Source organism: Antechinus flavipes, chromosome 2 (assembly GCF_016432865.1).
Source record: "Antechinus flavipes isolate AdamAnt ecotype Samford, QLD, Australia chromosome 2, AdamAnt_v2, whole genome shotgun sequence".
In the NCBI taxonomy this organism is placed as follows: domain Eukaryota; kingdom Metazoa; phylum Chordata; class Mammalia; order Dasyuromorphia; family Dasyuridae; genus Antechinus; species Antechinus flavipes.
This window is the reverse complement of record NC_067399.1, coordinates 121,266,625-121,286,688: the sequence shown is the minus strand read 5'-3', so window position 1 is coordinate 121,286,688 and position 20,064 is coordinate 121,266,625. Positions and strand designations below refer to the sequence as shown.

General features: G+C 36.7%; 1 protein-coding gene across 2 annotated transcripts in view; it reads left to right on the top strand.

Annotated features, from left to right (window-relative positions):
* Positions 1 to 19,407, top strand: part of ARHGAP25 (Rho GTPase activating protein 25) — a 103,963-nt gene extending 84,556 nt beyond the window's left edge. For both annotated transcript variants that reach the window (XM_051975451.1, XM_051975450.1), the window contains exons 6-11: positions 2,257 to 2,389; positions 6,208 to 6,281; positions 7,975 to 8,096; positions 10,491 to 10,687; positions 11,784 to 12,304; positions 17,961 to 19,407. In XM_051975451.1, the coding sequence (XP_051831411.1) occupies positions 2,257 to 2,389; positions 6,208 to 6,281; positions 7,975 to 8,096; positions 10,491 to 10,687; positions 11,784 to 12,304; positions 17,961 to 18,174 (1,261 nt within the window). In that variant the 3' untranslated portion in view covers positions 18,175 to 19,407. The remainder of the gene's footprint in view (positions 1 to 2,256; positions 2,390 to 6,207; positions 6,282 to 7,974; positions 8,097 to 10,490; positions 10,688 to 11,783; positions 12,305 to 17,960) is intronic.
* The last annotated feature ends 657 nt before the right edge of the window (positions 19,408 to 20,064 follow it).

Here is a 20,064-nt window from a genome sequence, read left to right as displayed (position 1 = left end):
AGCCACGTATTTATCATTAAAGACATCGAACAACTTAAAATCTAGTTGTGTGTCTGGTACCATGGGATTATTAAAACAGATGCTAGCTTAGCATGCCCTTGCTGTGAAAGGATGCTATTTTTGCACGAGAAATTTTTTGACAGAAGTTACATGAGACGTTGATAGTGTGATGGGATGGAGACCTATGTTAAAATCCTAGTCTGGACCCTAACCAGCTGTATGACTACACACAAATCACTTTCCTTCACTTGGAACGGCTTTCTCATCCATAAAACCTGCCCCATAGAATAATGTGAGTGAAATGTCATAAACCTACAAATGTGAGTTACTGTTACAAAATAGTATCCTTTGAAGGAGTTGTCCCAACTTCTGTTCTCTAGTTTTAGGTCAGTGTTACAGATGCCCCTTTCCCTCTCCTGCTTAGCCCTTAGATTTGACTACCCTGCCTACTTTATGCTTGATCTGGCATGGATTCTTGTTTATTTTCTCCGATCATGATTCAGAGACCACATCTTCCTTCCTGAGGAGGGTTTTTTTCCCTTTGGGCTCTGTTAACTCACCTCCAATCACTGGCCTGGTGCCCCATCTCCTCCCTTTGGGGAAAAATATTCAAAGCTGGAGAGATGAGATTAACACTCAGGACGGAATTAAAGAATAATGTGGCACCAGATTAAATGGTTCTGGCTTGGTATCTGAAGTTTAGAGAAGGGCTCTCCCTTCTGTAGGAGTATGGCCTGATTTAGTCAGGGAAGGATCCCAGAAGTTCTGGATGTGGCCTTTGAAATCATCTGATGTCTTCATCTTGTAGATGAGAAACCAGAGATATGGAAGAAGTGGGATTTGAGCTGTGCCTTGGAATATAGGCAGTAAAATTTGGATAAGTAAAGGGCATTCCAGTATGAGGGAAACTTAAAAATATCAGTGGAATTCATGCTGTCTTAAATCCTTACCAGATTTTAGCCTTCTGCCTAATTGGACAATGCCTCCTGGATGTTAGAATGAATGGAAAGGCTCATTCTTTGTCCACAAGATCATCTACATATCTGTAGGACCTAATTAAATTAGATGGAACTATGGAGAATCATTAATTTATTCCCCTCATTTTATAAATAAGGACAAAGGCTTAGAGGGGTCTTGAGAAGTAGGTGGATGATTAAGCAGATGAATAGTGAAAAGAGGAGTGGATTTGGAGGAAGAAGCCCTGCATATAAATCCTAGTTCTGACACTGTCTAGCTAGCTGCATGATCCACGGATGAGACATTTGCTTAGGATCAATTTCTTAATCTGTAAAATAAGAATAAATTATATTTCTGCTAGCTACTTCACGGAATTATTGGGAGGAAAGCATTTTGTAAGCACTAAAGTGTCATAGAAATGAGACATTATCGTCTAAAAGCAAATAGAACTTCATGGCAGAACCAAGACAAGGACTTAGATCTGCTGATTCCTAGTTTTGTCCTTTTTCCATATCATATACTTCATATGATTAATGCTAAAATATTGGAGTACCTTCATTTGCAAATGTGAGGGCTTAGTAAGTATGAACTTCATGACCTTTTTGTCACATTGCACAGATAATGGTGTCTTATAAGAGTTCACTAGTGAATGCTGATAACCAAGGGGAACCATATATTTAATTTTTGTTAGTCTTCTATCTTGTGAATGGCAGAAATGGCAGAAAAACATTTGAATGTTTTTTTGGACCATGTAATTACTATATTGATATTTTATTAGACGTCATTGGGACCACCATACATCAATCACCATGTCTTATTCCATGTGAGGTAGATATATACATACATATATGTGTGTGTGTGTGTGTGTGTGTGTGTATATATATATATATATATATATATATATTTTTTTTTTTTTTGCTGAGGCAATTGGGGTTAAGTGACTTGCCCAGGGTCACACAGCTAGAAAGGGTTAAGTATCTGAGATCAGATTTGAACTCAGGGCCTCCTGACTTCAGGGCTGGAGCTTTATCCACTGTGCCACCTAACTGTTTCCAGGTGGATTTTCTTTTAAAACATTCTTACTGTTATAATAGAAATCAAAATAAGGGAGCCAGAGCAGATGGTCTTTATGGTCCCCTTTAGCTGTAACATTGCAGACTCTATTCTAAGGGATCTTCTAGCTTTGACAGTCCCCATGTTCTATAGTCCAGATAGTTCCTTCTATCTCTAGTATTCTATGATGCTGAGATGTGAAATTAAATATTTCCCTTTAAGCCAAGGTTACCGGTTGTCTTGCAGAGATACAGATGTGCATACCGTGGCCTCCTTGTTGAAGCTCTACCTTCGAGAACTCCCTGTCCCTGTGGTGCCCTGGAATCAATATGAGGGATTTCTGCTGTGTGGCAAACTTATGAATGCAGATGAATCAAAGGTATTGTTGTGCCCTGACTCTGGGCTTTTTTGCTCAGAAAGTAATTTCTTTACTGGGAATTATCCTAGGTGACAAATATTGCCAAAATTAATCTATTTAGCACAAAGTGGCAGCTATTTATTACTTGTATGACCATGGGTATTTTACTTTGTTTTTAAAGCCAAAAGATTAGACTCAAAACTCTAAGCCTTCCTGGCTCCAGATTTTATGATCGTATGAAAATCTCTCTCTATATATACACAAACACATCTATACCTGTCTATATGCATATACAGATATGCATACATTTGTAATAATTTTTCTATAGAATTCTAGAAATGAGAATTTTTAAAAAAATGATACAAAGAGAATATTTCCTTCCCTTCAGTAAAAAGTTTTATTGGGACCATTAAACCTAAGGGATGATAAAATCATAGGACTTTAGAGATCATTGAATTCAACCTTTATCATTTTTACAGATGGGGATATTAGGGCTGAGAAGGCTTAAATTTTTTTTCTGAAGGTCACATAATTGATAAATGTCTGAAAGAGAATCTGAACTCAGGTCTTCTTTGCCTCTAAGCTTAGTGGTGATCCCCTGTGAAATTTTTTAAAATAGTATTTTATTTTTTTCCTCAGTTATATATAAAGACATTTTTTACATTCATTTTCACAAAATTTTGAGTTTCAAATTTTCCTCCTTCTCTCTGTCCCCTCCCCTCTTCCTAAAATGGTAAGCAATAGATTATATATGATCCACTATGAATGTGATGCTTATGTGAACTCTAAATTAAATTGGGATGAATTTGTTAAACAGCTTTTTCTCATACAGAGCCCAAACCTGCATCTCTTCTACTTCATTCCTTTGTTTTTTCTCTCTGGGATCCAGTTGGTTGATGAATCTAATTCCTCTTTTACCATCTGAGAGTATTACATCGACTTGAAGATCTTTACCAAGTGTCTCTTGTACTTCTTCATGTTGACATCTTAAGGGCAAGTGCTTCCTCACCTTTTTCTTCTTCACCAGCTCATTCTGATCAGAAGTGCAGCTATGTCCCCTCCCAGAGACCGATCACAGAGTCTATCTTCCCTTCTTTCTCCAGCTCCATCCAAGGGCAAGTTCAGGAACACTCTTCCAACATTGGGGGACCCTGAAGTCGCATTCTCCTCTGCATCACTGCATCACCCCATCCCAATGCTCACCACCAACTATCTTTGTCTTAGATGAAAATAGTTCTCATTTTAATTGTGACTATTGCAACTGTGTGCATTTAATAGGGGTGCTCACGGCCTCTAGCTTAGTCAAAGGAAACATCATTACTCTGGCTTCTTACCATTTGAAGGGGTAGAATGAAGTTAAAGTGGGGAGAACAAGGACCTTTTGTTAAATGGGCAATTTCATTGCAGTGAATAGAACATGGGGCTGAGTCAGGAATCCTGGGACCTAGTACCAATTTTGCTTACTTATTTGCCATCTTGGGTTTAGGTCTCTCAGTTTCCTTAGCTATTAAACAAGGAGTTAAGACTAGATAACTTTTAAAGTCTCTATCTAATCCTTGTATTATAATCCTATAATCCTATGATGTGAAAATTTAAAATTATTGCTCTTTGAGAAGTGAAAGGAACAATTGGAGGTAAGCGATAACAAGCTGTGGTTTTTCACTGGCAAAGGGCTGGGTTTTTTTGATCTTTGATGAATGCTTTTCACTAATTTACCCATGAGCAACAATAAATTCATTGTAGTCAGATTAACAAATTAACCACAGACTTCTATCTCTCTCCTCTCTCCCTCTTCCCCTAGCCTTTTTTAAAAACTAAGTTTACCCAAAGATAGAATAAGCAAAATTTCTCCTTATTATGACATAGTTAATCTATTAGTAGATTTGAAGAGAAGTTGTTGGGTTTTTTCCCCTTTCATTTTGTGGGTCCATTTTGATATCGGTCCCCATGACAAGATCTTTTTAACTACAAGGTAAAGTAGAAGGAACCTGGGTCTTGGATTCTAACCCTCTGCTTTACAATCAAAAAAGAGTTTTCAAGCAAGCTAGATTAAACAGAATGTAGAATTTTAATGGCTGGGTTTTTTTTTTTTGTTTGTTTGTTTTATTTTGTTTTACTGTCTTAGTGAATAATCACAGACTTAGCTAGAAGGGACTGTGGAATTCATCTCCAACCCTACCATTTTATAAATGAAGAAATTTAGGGACAGAAGGGGAGGTCATTTGCTTCAGGCCACTAAGGAAGTAAGGAGCAAAGCTGAAATTCAACTCCCAATTTGATCAGATCCAATGATCTTTTATTTCTATTAATGATGTCACAAAACTCTTGTGAAGAAAATGCTTTTTGGAGCTCCTAGAAATTTCCTAGAAGTACTTTTTATTCATTGAACCATACAAGTTTGTTTTTTATTTCCTACATAAAGCAAAGCTTAAGAAATTAATGAAGAAACAACTTTCATTCATTTTTCCCATCCAGATAATAATAAAACTGTTTTGCATTTTGTTAATTTGCAAATACAGTTACTTGCATTTGGTGACCTAAATTATCTTTTAGGGGCCATTTCTTTCGTATTAGTTCATTTGGAATTAAAAAAAACTTGTGAGTAATATGATTCAGCTATTACCATCCCTTTGAAATACTAGGAAAGAATGCAATTTATCAAAGGTAAGTTATTTGCCTATGACCAAAGTGACTCTTTGTTGTAGCTCTTTGAAGGTTTGAAAAACACTTTCTTCATAGCAGACCTGTGAGGTATGCAGTGCAAAGTTTTGTTTTTCTTTTATAGGGGAAATGAGATGCTGGGGTAACATAGCTGGTGAGTTTCAGAGTAGAAATTCAAACTCAGATCTCTTGGTGTAACAGACTCTCTATTATATGATGTTTATAAGGTTTTTGGCTTGGTGTTGAATTTTTTTTATTAATGTCTTGAAGTACATTAAATTGCAGATGATGCAAAAATAGGAGTGTTATTATGAGTGATTAACTCACACATTGGATGATCAATTGGATTTAATCAACAAATCAGAGATCATAGAATCATAGGATCACAGATTTAAAGGTGGAAAACACCCAAGAGATCATTTAGTCTAACCTCATTTTTCAGATGAAGATGACTTGGCTACTGTTTCAGTGCCAGGATTTTACTCAGTCTAGTCTTCCTGCTTATACCACTCTGCCCACCAGTTCAATTGAATCTGTGTTTATTAGATGTCCACTAAGGAAATGGGAGCTATTGTAATAGGAGCTTTGGGATTTGAGACACACACACACACACACACACACACACACACACACACACACAGTTTCAGTTTTCTCTTTCATAAAATTAGGAAGATAGACTAGAGGAGAGCTTCTTAAACTTTTTCCACTTGTGATCCCTTTTTGCCTGAAAAATTTTTATGTCATTCTGATTATATAGGGATATAAAATAGATATACAAAGCAAACATTTACTAATAATAACTCATAATTTTATGACCCTCCACATTTAGTTATGAGACTCAGTTAGGGGTTGTGAATCACAATTTAAGAAGCTTTGGATGAGATGACCCTCCCATCTAGCTCTATGATCCTCTTAAACTTTCCTCCTAGAATGTTCACTACAATTCTGACAGCTTGTTGTGACCTTATCTTGAAAATTCCTGGAGTAATGATTATTTTTGTTCTCTCCCTTGGGGAATCATTTTAATGTTCATAGTGAATCTCAAGAGTCTTTCCTTGAGTCCATGAAGTATATTAAAATATATTTATGTATATACCTGTGTGTATATCCATTACATATACATAAATAAATACTTATACACGTACATATTTACCATTTTTCATTTTAATTCTGTTTAGGCACACCAGGAGTTGATGAAACAGATTTCCAATCTTCCCAGAGACAATTACAACCTTTTGAGTTACATTTGTAGGTATGTATTCTGTTGATTTGTCTGGGAAATAAGTATTCAAAAATATAACTCTCCTGTTATATTCGTGGTCAATGAGACCAACAGGAAACACTTTTGTTAATAAAAGGGCGGGGCAGCATCAGTTTGAAATGTTTGGGGGCCACAGTCCAGAAAGGATCAGAATTTCTTCTGTTGAACCTCGTCATCTTAAATGAATTCTCTACCAATGGAAGCCTTCTAGCACAGGCTGGATGTTTAGGTGTCAAGGTTGTAATAGAGAAGGATCCAAATGTAAATAGGGATTGAACTAGATGGTTTTTAAGGTTCTTTCCATTCCACGATTCTATGTGGTTTTAGTGAGCTAAAGTCCCTTGTAAACTTTGCCTTAATGCTATTCACAAGGCTTAGATCCAAAGACAGTGCTCTTGGGTTTGAGAGGCAATGTCAGAAACTCAGAAATCTCAGAAACCAAAAGGATCTGCTTCATTTCTATGACAATGGATTCAGAATAGAAGCCCTGAATTCAAATCCCATCCCTGCCACTTACTATCTATATGAGATAGGGTTAGTTACTTCATTCCTTTGACCTCAAATTTTTGGTTTGTGAAATTAGGAAGTTGGACTAGATAACCGTTAATGTCTTTCCATTTCTAGCTCTATGATCCTATGATTCTGACTAATTATTTTGACCTTATTTTAAAATTTCCTGGAGTAAGGATTATTTCACTATTTCCCTTGAAGAATCATTTTAGTGTTCATAGTGAATTTCAAGAGTTCTTGCCTTCAGTCCACAGAGTATGTAAAATATAATACTTAATAATATATTGTTATTCAGTCATTTTCATTTGTTTGACTCTTTGTGATCCCATTCAGAGTTTTCTTGACAAAGATAGAGGAGTGGTTTTCTATTTCCTCCTCTAGCTTATTTGACAGATGACAAAACTGAGGTAAACAAGATTAAGTGAGTTGTCCAGGATCACAGAACTAGTAAGTGTCTGACGTGGGATTTGAACTCAGGAAGATGAATCTTCCTGATTCTAGGTCTAGTTCTCTCTCTATTTCACCACCTAGAATTCCTTAATAATATATTAGTAATTGATATTACTATATTTTTAATCTATGTTATTTAATACATATGGTATTAAATACTTAAATGAATGCTTTATGTACCAAATGCTTCAGATGATCTGAGTCGGATTGATTAAGCATTTTCAAATTGAGGTCTCTAATCTCTGTGATCACACCTTCTTAATTTTCCCTCTTTGTCTCCTCCAACAAAACAAACTTTCATTCATTTTCATTTCTGGATTTGGAAATGTGAGAGCTGCTAAGAAAGGGAAGGGAGATGGAAGGAGGGATGGAGATTATAAAAGGAGATGGAAGATCAGTTAAGATGACTCTTGTTTTTCTTTTTCTCTGTGTTTGAGTGCCATCTCTGTGTAGTTCATGCTGGTACCAATACTCCCAGAAGATTCTGAATTAGGACTAGAGTCTCTTGAACTTTTCATTAGTGAAATTAGAGCTATCAATGATGAGCTCAATCCCTCACATCTGATACTGTCTTGATACTGCCTGACAAAGGACTAGAGGAAGACTGGCTATGTTGCAGAGACTCAGAGGAAATTGGGGATTATTTCCCGGGATTTTGTAGAAAACATGAGGACTTTCGTTTCCAAGGTTATAATTTTCCCCTGCGGAATATATTTTTTGTCAGGTTCCTACATGAAATCCAGTTGAACAGTGCAATTAATAAGATGTGTGTGGACAATCTGGCCACTGTGATTGGTGTGAACCTCATCAGGCCCAAGGTAGAAGACCCTGCTGTGATCATGACAGGTATGAATTAGTTCATAAATTAGAGGACAACTCAGAAGAAAATCCATGTGTATAAACATATAAACAATATCTATCATATATACTGAAACAATATAAAATTAATTTATACATTACACTTGCTTTTTCATACTCAATGAAGATAAAATCATTTATTCCTTGCTAAAATAAGTGACACTTATCTCTACTATGCATTTATTTTGCAAATTCTAGATCCATAATATGTTTGATCCATATACATACATACATATATATACACACACATTCTACATATACATGCATGTATGACATAGATGCAATACTTGATTTCAAATCTTTGCTCATACAACTATGTGCAAATGATCTAATCTCTTTTAGCCTCAGTTTCCTGATCTGTCAGACTAGGAAATTGGACTCTATATTCTTGAGGAAGAATCCTTCCAGTTTTTAATTTATGATCCTATGACATGAAATTCTCAGTTGCTAGTTATCAGAATTGTGCAGATAGAGATAGAATGGTGCAATGGAGAGGGTCAGCCTTGGAGTATGGAAGATTTGGATTCAGGTCCTGTCTTTGACATGTATTAACTGTGTGTACATGGTCAAAATAGACACCTCAGTGCTTCCAGGCAATTCTCTACAGATGACCCTTAGTGAAGGAAGTTAATTTGTACAACCTGTCACATATAATTTAATGCACTTATCAGGTACATGTGTCTATTATGAGTTTGTATCTTATTTCCCATTAGACTAAAATGTCTTGGCGGGCAAAAAACAAGTCTTATCTAAACACAGAGAGCATTTAATAAATATCTGTGGAGCTCAATCCCACTTCAGAGTTCTGTAAGTTATTATCCCATATACTATCTTATTTAAGTTCCTTGAGAACAGGGACTGTTTCATTTTTATCTTTACATTCTAACATTTTCCTAGAAGGCATGTAATAAATGTTTGCTAATTCAACGACTGATCTTTATAACAACATTATGAAGTAGCAAGGTGATTATCTCTTATTTTCCATCTGAGGTAGAAGTGGCTTCCCTATGATAAAGTAGGCAGGGTTAAAAAAAAAATATCCTCTAATAGAACGTATATCTTTGAAGGCAAGATCCACTTCACTTTTGTGTCATTATTCTCAATTCCTGAGTCGAGGCTTATAATAGACACTTAAATAGACCATCTTTATTTATTTGTTTGTTTGTTTATTTATGTATTTGGGCTGAGGCAATTGGGGTTAAGTGACTTGCCCAGAGTCATACAGCCAGGATGTGTTAAGTGTTTGAGGTCAAATTTGAACTCAGGTCCTCCTGACTTCAGGGCGGTTGCTTTTTCCACTGCTCTACCCAGCTGCCCTAAATAGGCTCAGTGTGCTGGTCCAGTCTTTCCCAAAACCCTGTGGGCAATAAAGAAGCTCTGGTAAGGGACAGAAGAGCTCCCAACATGAAAATTGAGAGCTCTTGATCCACAGCAATGTATTTTTCAGTCACGGGAGTCAGGAATCCCAATTGCCCCTAATCCAAAGCCTCAGAAAACTGTTGTGGGCTTCATGGAGTCTGATGAAATATAATATTTTAGTATAGAAATTAGGCTTGTCCAGTTTGGAAGTCATATATGAAGAGTCACAATCGACCAGAGAGCCACAGTTTGTGAAGAGATTATGCAGGCTCCCATTTCTACAGGACTAAGTATTATCCTCACAACTCTGTGAGATATATTCTATAAATATTTTTATCCTGGGTTTGGATGAGAAATTAGGCTCTGACAGATCAAATAATTTGTCTGGGATCACATGGCTAATAAATACAGAGCTAGGATTTGAATTCAGGTTTTCTCATAGCAGATCCAGTGTGCTTCCTTCCTTCTATGACTAAGAGGAACATATCTATTTGGTCCTGAAAGTGAAAAGAAAACAAAACTTTTCATTTAGATTCTTTTTACCCCTCGGGCAATAAGCTTGATTGCTTCTACATTCCTTGAGGCAGCATACCTGCTCGTTTGAATGGGGAGTAGTGCCCTGGAGGCAAATGAGGAGCCAGAGCATCCGGGGGAGGATTGTTACTGGATCTTCCCCTGTTGATTTGTATTATCCTTTTAGGCTTTAGAGACAACTTAATTTTATATAAAATTGGTGAATCTTTGTGATATGGAACTCAGACTCTACTTTATTAGCTTCCTTAATCAGTATTTTCTAATATTGGGTTTTCTTAAAGTTTTTTTTTTAAGTTTTCTTAAACTATTTACATGGGTGGGCGAATGCATATACAGATCAAATTTTTGGATTACAGGAAGATAAAAAAAACACATTAGCAGCATTAGTAGCATTCATTTCAATTCTATGGATTCAGGATGTGTGTGTGAGTGTGTGTGTGTGTGTGTGTCTGGAAATACTTTATTACTTTGTCATCTCTTCTCTTTCAGGGACTCTCCAGATCCAAAGAGTGATGACCATGATGATTCGAGACCATGAAGTGCTCTTCCCCAAATCCAAGGACATCACCCCATCTTCACCTGCCCAGAAACATGACTCTAAGAAGTCTCCAGTCCCTCGGAGCTCAGTTGGCTGGGATGCTGCTGAGGATTCCTCCATATCCCGGACAGAAAGTTTTAGTCAGATGGTAAGGTAATAGTTAAGCCCAGAGCAGAAAGGCTCTTTTAATCCATTTAATGCTTTATTTTAAGCAATCCCAAATAAAAATTCCTTATAACTCATATTTTAAGAAATACATACACTGACCCTCATCACCTCTGACCTAAGTGAAATAGAATCTCCTAAGTTGTCTTTCTGTTACTAGTTTCTGTCTTTTCTAATCTATTTTTTACAAAACTGTTAAAATCATCTTCCTAGTTCATAACTTTGACCAAATCCCTCTTTTCCTCATAAAGCTCCAGACTTCTTATTGAATGAATGGGGATGGATGGAGGATAAAGCATTTATCGAGTGCTTACTATGTGTCAGAGAATGTGCTAAATGATGTAAATTAGCAAAGAACACAGTTTCTCTTTTCAAAGTATCTAAATGTGTAGTGTTCCACCATTAGAATTGGGGAAGGCAATAACTATAAGGGAACTAAAAAGTGGGGAGGGGAAGTACTGAAGAACGGATTCAAAATAGTGGCCAGAAAATGATTTTATAGGTGAAAAACTGAGGCAAACAAGTTAAGTGACTTGCCCAAGGATCACACAGTTAGTGTTTGAGGCTAGATTTGTACTTAGCAAGATGAGTCTTCCTGACTCCAGACCTGGCATTCTATACTTTGTACCACCCAACTGCCCTTTGCAGTTAAATTTTCCAGGAGTCATGGACACGGACACACACACAGATACACACACACACAGACATACAGAGACACACACACATTCACTCCACAAAAAATCCTAGTATCACTCAAAGAAGTACAAAGAAGTATACTATTTATAGAACCACAGAATTATAGCATTGTAGAATATAAAACTGGAAGGGATCTTTCTGAAATCATTTAGTTCATGTCCATCATTTTAAAAATGAAGAAACTGAGGTCCAGAATTGAATGGCTTATCAAAACTAAGGGACAATGACACACAGTCAGAATTGAAGAAAGAAAAGTAGTTATTATTAGTAAGCCTTAAACAATGCACTCAGAGAGGGACATTCATTTTCAAATTTCTGATTTTTATCTTAGCATTTTTGAATTGGATAAAATCCAGTTAATATCCAAGGCTTTATTTTTTCAGACCAGTGACGCCAATAGCAGCAGCTCTACTGGCCTAAAGACAGCAGACGAAACCCTGGAATTTTCAGCCAGCAAAGGAAGTAAAGAACTCTCAGAATCATGGAAGCTGCAGTCTCGAAAAAGGACTCAGACGCTTCCAAACAGGAAATGTTTCTTAACTTCAGCATTGCAATATACCAACAGCAGCAGCAAAGTAGAAATCTTTAACACAGAGTTCTGGTCCCCCTCCCCTGAAGGCAAAACCAGCGGACACAAAAGAACTCTGTCTCAGGACCTGCGGCACTTTTCAGACCTAGAACTGACTTCCCCATGCAATAGCATCACCAGTGGCTCATCACCTGCAGGTGACAAAACCAGCTCACCTGATTTCCAGTCAGCCTCCAAGACCAATTCTCTAGCGAGTTTAAACTCTGAGGAAAAAGAGTCTGCTCAGGCGGACCAGGAATCTCTGCAGAAAGTGATTTTAGAACTGAAAAAGGAAATGGAGGCACAGAGACAGGGTTATGAAGAACGGATCAAAAGGTAAGACACGGGCACAAGGTGGCACTTAGTGTTCACCAGGCTGGCTGTGAATGGACTTTTTAGAAACCCAAAGAGCACTGTCATTATCTAGAAATGATCTTCGGGGCATTTCTAAACCATAACATCAGGGGCTAACTGCAGGAAAAGGTCACTATTATAGAATGGTGGGACAAAATTCTGGGACAGCCCTAACTAGCAAATTTTGCATCTGAGACTAGCTCTGCAAAAGTACCAGCAAATGTGTTTTTTTTTTTTAAGACTAATAATATTGATAGTGGAGAAGTGATCTTGAGATATTCTCTTTCTCCTAAAAACCCTGTCCACTTCCCAACTTTCCTGTTACTGTTGAGATTACCATCATCCTTCCAGTCATCCAGGATCACAACCCCAAGATCATGCTGGATTCCTCTTTTAAGCTCATCCCACGTGTCCATTCTGTTGCCAAATCTTCTAATGTCTACCTTTGGAAAATCTCTACTACATGTTCCCTTTTCTCAGTTTACATAGTCACAATCCTTGTTCAGGCCCTCATCACTATAAGCTATTTTAAGATAAATTTTATTATATTTCTCAATTGCATGTAAAATAAATTTTCAATATTTTTTGTTGAAATTGTGAATTCCAATTCTCTCTCTCTCCCTCTCTTACTCCTTCCCTCCCTTTCTCTCTCAGATTCCTCCCTTTCTGTTCAGATTCTGCTTCTTTAAGAGGTCATTTCCAGTCTATCTATTCTTTCTCCCACCTTCCAATACCTTCTCTCTAAGATTATTTTCCTTTTACATCATATCTATTTTATATTTCTAAATTGTTTTGCATTTTTTTAATAGAATGTAAGTTTCTTAGGGTAGGGATCATATTTTTTGCCTTTGTGTACTAAGAACTTAGAATGGTTCCTGGCACACAATAAGGATTTAATAAATGTTTATTGAGATGAGAAAAAAGAAACTCTTTGGTACTATTTCTGGAAGAATCTGTGTTTGGAGGTAGATATGAAATTAAGAATGAAATGCCAGAGAAAAGGAAGAATATCATTTGGTAGCCTCCTATTTTATTTAACTAATTATTTTTGCTAACTAGATTCTTAGCCAAATAATTCTGATTCTGCTGAAAAAGTATAAGTGAACCCTTTAAATTTCAATGACATGGGAACAAAGTCTTAGTTGTCTCATCCTAATTATGGCTATTTGATTTTAGAGATTCATGTAATCTTTCCATCTACATCCCCTCCTTGACAGCCTTAGTAGGTAGCTTAATAACAGGAAAAACAACCAGCTGATGGCTCAACTAACTGCTGGTGTGGAATCTCTCTGACTTCAGAGAAGCAATCTCTGAGATGACAGTTACAGAATCTATCCTCAGGCCCTTACTCAGAACCTTTCCAGTTTGATAGGTCTTGCCAGAACAGGAAGATTGATATAATCTTCCAGAATCCAGGACCAGTCATATGCTTTAGCGAGACTCCAGAATATGGCTTCAGTGCTGAAGACTATGCTCATGAAAATTAAGTCTTAATATTTCCAAATGAATATAGGAACTCCAAGTAGGTGAATGAATTCTTGTTAAATGCTTAATAAAGTGTTACAAAGTCCTGATCCTTCAGGTACTTCTATTAGTTATGTGAGAAGAATTATTTGTAATTGATATAGCAGTTATGCATGAATTTATAATTATGCATGAACATTATTTATGTGATACAGAGAAGGGGAACTTTAGTCTGTATTAGCACCTGCTTATTGAACAGTGATATTTCCGGATGAAAATCTTATATGCATCTTGAAATAAATATGACTATAACAAAACTCATTATGCTTTTCCTCACCTCCCCTACAACCCTCTATTCCCTTTTCTTCTTGCTATCCTGTAGAACCAAAGCCCATAGAGATAGCAGGATCTAGAGAACATTTTTTTAAGGATGGAGAAGAATTGAGCATGTTTAAAGGCCAGAGTGAAGGAACTAGGAGAAAGGGAGATACAAAAACTAATGTGATGACCTTGTTCTCAAGAATCTTAGTAGAAGAAAACACATGGAAAGAAATAACTATGAAACAATGGAGAATGAGATGAGTACAAAGCAGAGGTCCAGGTCAAGTGCTATGAAAAATATTCCATTTAGAAGTCATTGAGTAGAGAGATTTCAAGTAGAGTAGAAACAAATCAGCTGAGATTGTGGGAATATATATATATATATATATATATATATATGTTCCTTTAAGCAGTTAATCAAAATGATTATTCAATAAGAATTTACTTTGTGCTGAGTATTATGTGTTATTGGATTATTATTTGCTCTTGGTTCCAAAGATAGATAGGACTCAACAAATATCTGTTTACAAGAAGCTTGCTTTCTAGTTGGGGAGACAAAGCACGAACATATGAAAAATAACAGAAGAATACAAGACCTGCAAAAATAGTGTAAAAAGGGCAATTGTTTCATGGACAATTAGGGTTGTGAGTTCACAGGAGGGAGAGACTACTTTTTGTTGGATGATTCTGGAGTCTGCAATCATAAAATATCAGGACATAGAACATTTAATGAGCACTTAGAGCACCTACTATGTGTCTAACATAGGGCTGAGTAAGCACTGAGGATACTAGGAAAGGCAAAAACAGCCCTGGTCCTCAAGGAGCTCACAGTCAAATGGAGAAAGATAGTAAATAATGAGGAAATAAAAGATACAAATAATAGAACAGAAATAATCTCAGAGAAAAAGGAATTAGCAGTTTACTGAAGAAGGTAGAATTTGAGCTGAAGAAAGTTAGGGAAAACACAGTAAAGGTGAAGAAATAGTTTTCCAAGTATGGAGGCATTTTTTTTTTTTTTTTGCCAAGATAAGGAGAAAGGAGGAGGAACATATTCAAGGAAATATAAGTAGGTTAACATAGTTTGATTCTGCAGTTCACAAAAAGCAGTAAGGCATAAGGAGACTGAAAAGGTAGGTAGGGATCAGGTTATTAAGAGCTTTGAATGACAAAAAGAAGAATTTAAATTTTATCCTGGAAAAAATTAGGGGCCACTAGAGAATAAAGGTAATATGGTTAAACTTATGCTTTAGAAAAATCGCTTACGCAGCTGAATTGAGGATGGATTGGAGGAGAAGGAAACTGAGGAAAGGAAATCAGAAAATGTTATCATAATAGTTTAAACAAGAGGTAAAGTCTGAACTAGGGCTGTGGCTGTGTGAGTGAACATATACAAGACATTTTGTGGAGATAGAAATGACAAGATTTGGCAACTGATTGGATATATTGGATGAGTGAGAATGGGAACTCAAGGATAATGTGGAAGTTTGTAGACAAAGGCTATATGTAAATCTGGGAATTCTTTTCATAGAGATAATGGAACTATAAGGAATGATGAGAGCTTCAGGTAAAATAGCATAGGGTAAAAAGAGAGTCCAGGACAGTTTCGGGGACCCTACAATTAGAGGGCATAACAGGGATGAAGAACCAGTAACGAAAAATGAATAGTGACTGCATAAATAGAGAACAGAATCCTGAAAATTTAGGGGGAAAGAGTATCCAGGAAGAAAAGATGATTAATAGTGTTAAATACTAGAGCTAGATCAAGAAGTGTGAGGATTAAGAAAATAGGCATTAGAATTTGGTAATTAAGAAATCATTTGTAAATTTGTTTCAATTGAATTATTAATTTAGAAGCAATTTGCAGAATGTTAGTTGTTTTTAAAAATAATTTGTTTTTATAAGAATTTATTAACTCCCTTCTATTGTGTCCTCCCTCTCTCCTACACCATTGAGCAATTTGCAAAAGAGAAAAATAAGACCTTTGTAACATATTATGTACAGTCCAGAAGAGATATTTCCTGCACTGACCACTTTGAAAACCATATATCTTATTCTTCGTTTTAAGTTCATCATCTATGTGGAAGGAAACAATTGGCATATTTTACCTTTGATCTTTTGGACTCATGGTTTCTTACATTGATCAGAGTTCTTAAGTCTTTCAAAGTTTTATTTCTTTATAATGTTACTTCTTTCTGTTCAATTCATAGAGATCTTCCCAATTTCTTTTGAAATGGTCCATTTTATAATTTCTTATGGCATAGTAACTAACATTCAATTACAATTGTATACCATAATGTGTTTAGCCATTCCTAATAGATATGCACTCTTTAAATTCTAATTTTTACTACTATAAAAAGAACTGTCATAAGTGAATGAATGATATTTCTTTGATATTTAGAATACAGGCCAACTGGGACAGAAAGTAAGCCCAGTTTAGTAACAAATTCCAAGTTGCTTTCCAGAATGATCGGACCAATTCACAACTCCATCAGCAATGTAATAATTCTCCATTTTTCCTGCATTGACTCTGTCTTTGCCAAAGAGATGTGAGATGCAACCTCAGATTTTCTTTAATTATTATTTGGAACTTCCCCCTCATTTTGTTGTTGTTGTTATTGATAACTGATATCTTCCTTTGAAAACTGCTTGTTCATATCTTTTGACCATTTATAGGAGGAATGGCTCTTCTTATAAATTTGAATCAATTCCCTTTCCACATTAGATATGAGACTTTTATCAGAGAAATTTGCAGTGAGGATTTTTTTTTTTCAACTTACCTGTTTCTTTTCTAACGTTAAATCTGTGAATGTTTTTCATGTATGCTGGTTTCTTTCCTTTTTTCTTCTTTTTTTCCCTTTTTTATTACAGCTTTTTATTTTCAAAACACATATATGGATAATTTTTCAACATCGATCCTTATGTTCTGAATTTTTTCCTCCCTTCCTCTCAGCCCCAAATAATCCAATATATGTTAAACATGTTAAAAATATAATTATGTGGATTTAAAAAAAACACAAGATTTTCTTGAAAGATAGACTGACTTTTGCCTTACTTTTTATCCTTAGCCCAGAGCAAAGTACGTGGCACATAATATGTGCTTGATAAATGCTTATTGAGGATCTGATGCAGCACTGAGTGTTGAAGACTTTCTCAAGAAGTTTGGTTAGTTAAGGAAGGAGAGTATAGGGAAATAGCTAGCAGGGATGGTAGGATGAAGTGAGAATTTGTAGTTTGTAGGCATCAGGGAAAAAGCTAGTTAATAGGGAGAGGAGTGAAAATAAGAAAGGATGGGGATAATAGTAAGGGCAATTTGTTAGAAAGGTTGGGAGAGCATTTACATATTTTTACATACATAGATTAAATATAACTAAATTCAAAATAGATACAAAGTAATGAGGAGGGTTAGAACTGAGGGAATCGGCTACAGCTGGAGTATACTTTATTTAGAACATAGAACATCACCTGAAAGGGATCTTAGAATATTAAGCATAAACTCTTAGGGGGGAACGGATCTTAAAGATCACTCCCCCTATCTCAAAACTGAAGAAACTGAGCCGGAAAGAAGGTATTTTTGACCAAGAAGTGGAAGAGTTTGGATTTGACCCCATGCCTCCCTACTGTACTTATCAGGAGGGAGAAGGAAATTTAACTAATCCCTGGATCAGGGGTAGGATTCAGTTGGATGGACAGGAACAAAAATAGATTTGACACAAATAGGATGGTAGTGGAACTGGTGTTGAGGGACTGGGAAGTCACTGATTGAACAAAGAAAAGGACTTCTTGGGTTAGAGTTCAGGAAAAATACAGAGGCAGTGCCTCAGATTTCTGACTTCTTTCTTTCAATCCTCTGCAGCCTCGAGAAGGAGAACTATGACGTTTGGGCCAAAGTAGTGAGACTGAATGAAGAGCTGGAGCAAGAGAAGAAGAAGTTATCTGAGCTGGAAATCAGCTTTCAAAGCATGGAACGTTCACGGCAGGACATGGAGAAGAGGAACAAAGTCCTGGAGGGAGAGCTCAAAGAATGTGCCAAGTTGAAGTTGACAAAGGAGCCCAATTCGAATGCTTGATGTTGGAGATGGCAGAGGGTGTTGATTTAGGACACAGTCTGACTTATGAGCATCTGGGATGTGATGCAGACACAATTACCTCTCTTTCCTGATAGGGGACTTGGAAGCAAAAATGGTCCCTGTGAGAGAAAGGACCATTTGGGAAACAAACAAGCAAAAAATACCCTTTACTTCTGCCAGGAAGTTAATATGGTGGTCTACATAGGATGTGGCACAAGGCTGCCACATGGATCTCCCTACTGGATGAGTTTGGAAAGAGATAAGGCTTTTTCCTCTGTATACCAGGATGAGTGAAGATGACATCAATTCTTCTAATAATGAATGTAAAATGAAAATATCTCTGGAAAGCTACAGTTTGGGTGAATTCAGAAAATCAGCTGGTTCTGGGCCACTGAATTTTGGTTTCCTGATTCTCTGAGTTCTGAATGACAAGGGACATGCAGTGATAGTCAATCAACTCTTGTTTATCTGTAGTATGGTTGGGATGCCTTTTGACATCCAGTTTTGAATTTCCTACCATTACTGCCTTGAAATTGAGGCAATCTGACTCAGTGGGACTCAGGACTTGGATTCAAGTATCAGCTTTGACACATACAGGCTGTGTGATTCTGGGCAAGTCACTTACAACCTGTACTTGCAGAGATGGTGCTGATACACATTGATAAATTCATTTTTCTAATCTAAGTATCCCTGCAGGGGTCGTCAAACGATGGCCATGGGCCAGATGCAGCTGCTGAGGACGATTATCCCTCTCACCCAGGGCTATGCAGTTTCTTTATTTAAAGGCCTACAAAACAAAGTTTTTGTTTTTACTATAGTCTGGCCCTCCAACAGTATGAGGGACAGTGAACTGGCCCCCTATTTAAAAAGTTTGAGGACCCCTGCGGATATCAATGACATCAACGATTCGGTTTCTGTTCTTGATAATGTCTATCAAGATCTTAGACTACTTCCATTCAGTTGTTATGTTCTCAAGAATCAGGAACCATCATAGAAAGGCAAAACTGGGACTTTAGGGTGTGTTTGGTACAATTTATCATTTTACAGAGGGGGAAACTAAGGTCCCTGGAGGGGATATGCTTTCTGATGTGCTAGATGGAGTTAGGGACAGAACTGGACCTAGAACCCAGGTCTCTTAGTTTCCCACTCAATGTTTTTTCTATTGTCCCACACTGCTTCTGTAAGAAAGAACTGCTAGAAGAAAATATAAACTATTTCAAAGCTAAAAAGAAATATCTTTTGCATTATCCATTGCTTTTATTATACAGGGCACTCACTACTCCATAATAGGGACCTGGCTTTGGCTCATTGTAAGAAAAAACTAACAGAGTTCTGTGGAAAAATGTAATATTGTCTTTAAAATGTAATATTCTCTGTTGAGGTTTTCTTAGGGTTCTCTGGGAATAGCCTTTGTTTCAGTTCAGTAATCACCGAGTAGCCAGAGGTTAAAGTCCAAATCCTTTATTATCTCTTTCAAAGTCTTGTCTGTTTTCCTGGGGCTTTGGCTAGCTTTCTTGGAGAACTTCTGTTGTCTTGGTTCCAAGAGCTTGAGTTCCTGCCTCCTTCTCTGGCCTCTGAATTGCTCTGAATTCCAAGGGTTTGTGCTTCAGCCTCCAGCCACCACAAAGGTGGACGATGGAATGAATCTGTCTCAGCCTCCGAGAACTTCTAGTGCGCTTGTCCTTCTGGCCCTGAGAGCTTCTTGCTTATATGCTGTACACTGAGTATACACCAATCATTATATCACTAGGAAACCATTATTTGTTGTAGGATCAACTCAATGCTAAACTAGATTTCACCATTGTCTCTTCAATTCCATTCTCTTCTTCCATTTCAAGTTCTGGCCCATAACATCTCCTTGTAGGATTAAATCTATCATACCTAACCATA